The 1572-nt window shown below is 66.9% G+C and overlaps 1 protein-coding gene across 1 annotated transcript; it reads left to right on the top strand.

The window, feature by feature from the left end:
• Window positions 1-697: 697 nt before the first annotated feature.
• LOC113979774 (ATP-sensitive inward rectifier potassium channel 10-like) lies at window positions 698-1566 on the top strand (the record flags this gene model as incomplete). Its single annotated transcript, XM_027707064.1, has 1 exon — window positions 698-1566. A coding segment is annotated over exon 1 (814 nt), but the record flags the coding sequence as incomplete, so codon positions are not given.
• Between the last annotated feature and the right edge of the window lie 6 nt (window positions 1567-1572).

The following is a 1572-nucleotide window of genomic DNA, read 5'->3' as shown; positions in this document are numbered from 1 at the left end:
GGCCATGGCAGTGACAGGACACCCCAAGACCCCCACAGTGGCCATGGCAGTGGCAGGACCCCGTGGGGCCCCCGTGGTGGCCATGGCGGTGACAGGACCCCGTGGAACCCCCATGGTGGCCATGGTGGTGACAGGACATCCCAAGACCCTCATGGTGGCCATGGTAGTGGCAGGACCCCCCCAGCACCCCCATGGTGGCCGTGGCAATGACAGGACCCTGGAGGACCTCCATGGTGGCCATGGCAGTGACAGGACCCCCGCAGTGACCGTGGGGGTGACAAGGAGGGTGCCTGTGCTCCCCATGGTGGCCATGGCAGTGGCAGGACCCTGCAGGACTCCATGGTGGCCATGGCAGTGATGGGACCCCCCCAGCACTCATGTGGGTGGTCATGGCAGTGACTGGACCCCCATGGTGGCCGTGGCAGGACCCCTCTGGGACCCCCATGGTGGCTGTGGCAGTGGCGGGACCCCTGTGGTGAGCGTGGGGGTGACAAAGGGGGTGCCTGTGCTCCCCATGGTGGCCATGGCAGTGGCAGGACCCCCCCAGCACCCCCATGGTGGCTGTGGCAGTGACGGGACCCTGTAGGATCCCTGTGGTGGCCATGACAGTGACTGGACCCCTCTGGGACCCCCATGGTGGCCATGGCAGTGATTGGACTCCTCTGGGGCACCTGTGGTGACCATGGCAGTGGCAGGACATCCCAAGACCCCCATGGTGGCCATGGCAGTGACTGGACTACTCTGGGGCACCCATGGTGGCCATGGCAGTGGCAGGACCCTGTGGGACCCCCGTGGTGGCCATGGCAGTGACAGGACCTCCCTTTCCCCACGACCCCCCCATCCCAACCCCTCTATCCGTGCCCCCCCCGCAGGTCCACACCCTGACCGGGGCGTTCCTGTTCTCGCTGGAGTCCCAGACCACCATCGGCTACGGGTTCCGCTACATCAGCGAGGAGTGCCCGCTGGCCATCGTGCTGCTCATCGCCCAGCTCGTGCTCACCACCATCCTCGAGATCTTCATCACCGGCACCTTCCTGGCCAAGATCGCGCGGCCCAAGAAGCGCGCCGAGACCATCAAGTTCAGCCAGAACGCCGTGGTGGCCCAGCACGACGGCAAGACCTGCCTGATGATCCGCGTGGCCAACATGAGGAAGAGCCTCCTGATCGGCTGCCAGGTCACGGGCAAGCTGCTGCAGACCCACCTCACCAAGGAGGGCGAGAGCGTGCGGCTCAACCAGCTCAACGTGGACTTCCAGGTGGACACGTCGTCCGAGAGCCCCTTCCTCATCCTGCCGCTCACCTTCTACCACGTGGTGGACGAGGCCAGCCCGCTGCGGGACGCGGCCCTGCGCGCCGGCGACGGGGACTTCGAGCTCGTGGTGATCCTCAGCGGCACCGTGGAGTCCACCAGCGCCACGTGCCAGGTGCGCACGTCCTACCTGCCCGAGGAGATCCTCTGGGGCTACGAGTTCACGCCGGCCATCTCGCTCTCGGCCAGCGGCAAGTACGTGGCCGACTTCAGCCTCTTCGACCGCGTGGTGAAGGCGGCGGTGCCGCCCCAGAGGTGCCACC

This window comes from Neopelma chrysocephalum, unplaced genomic scaffold, assembly GCF_003984885.1.
Source record: "Neopelma chrysocephalum unplaced genomic scaffold, ASM398488v2 Primary Assembly neopelma1_88886, whole genome shotgun sequence".
Classification (NCBI taxonomy): Eukaryota; Metazoa; Chordata; class Aves; order Passeriformes; family Pipridae; genus Neopelma; species Neopelma chrysocephalum.
The sequence above is the reverse complement of the archived record's forward strand: the minus strand, read 5'-3'. Positions and strand labels throughout refer to the sequence as shown.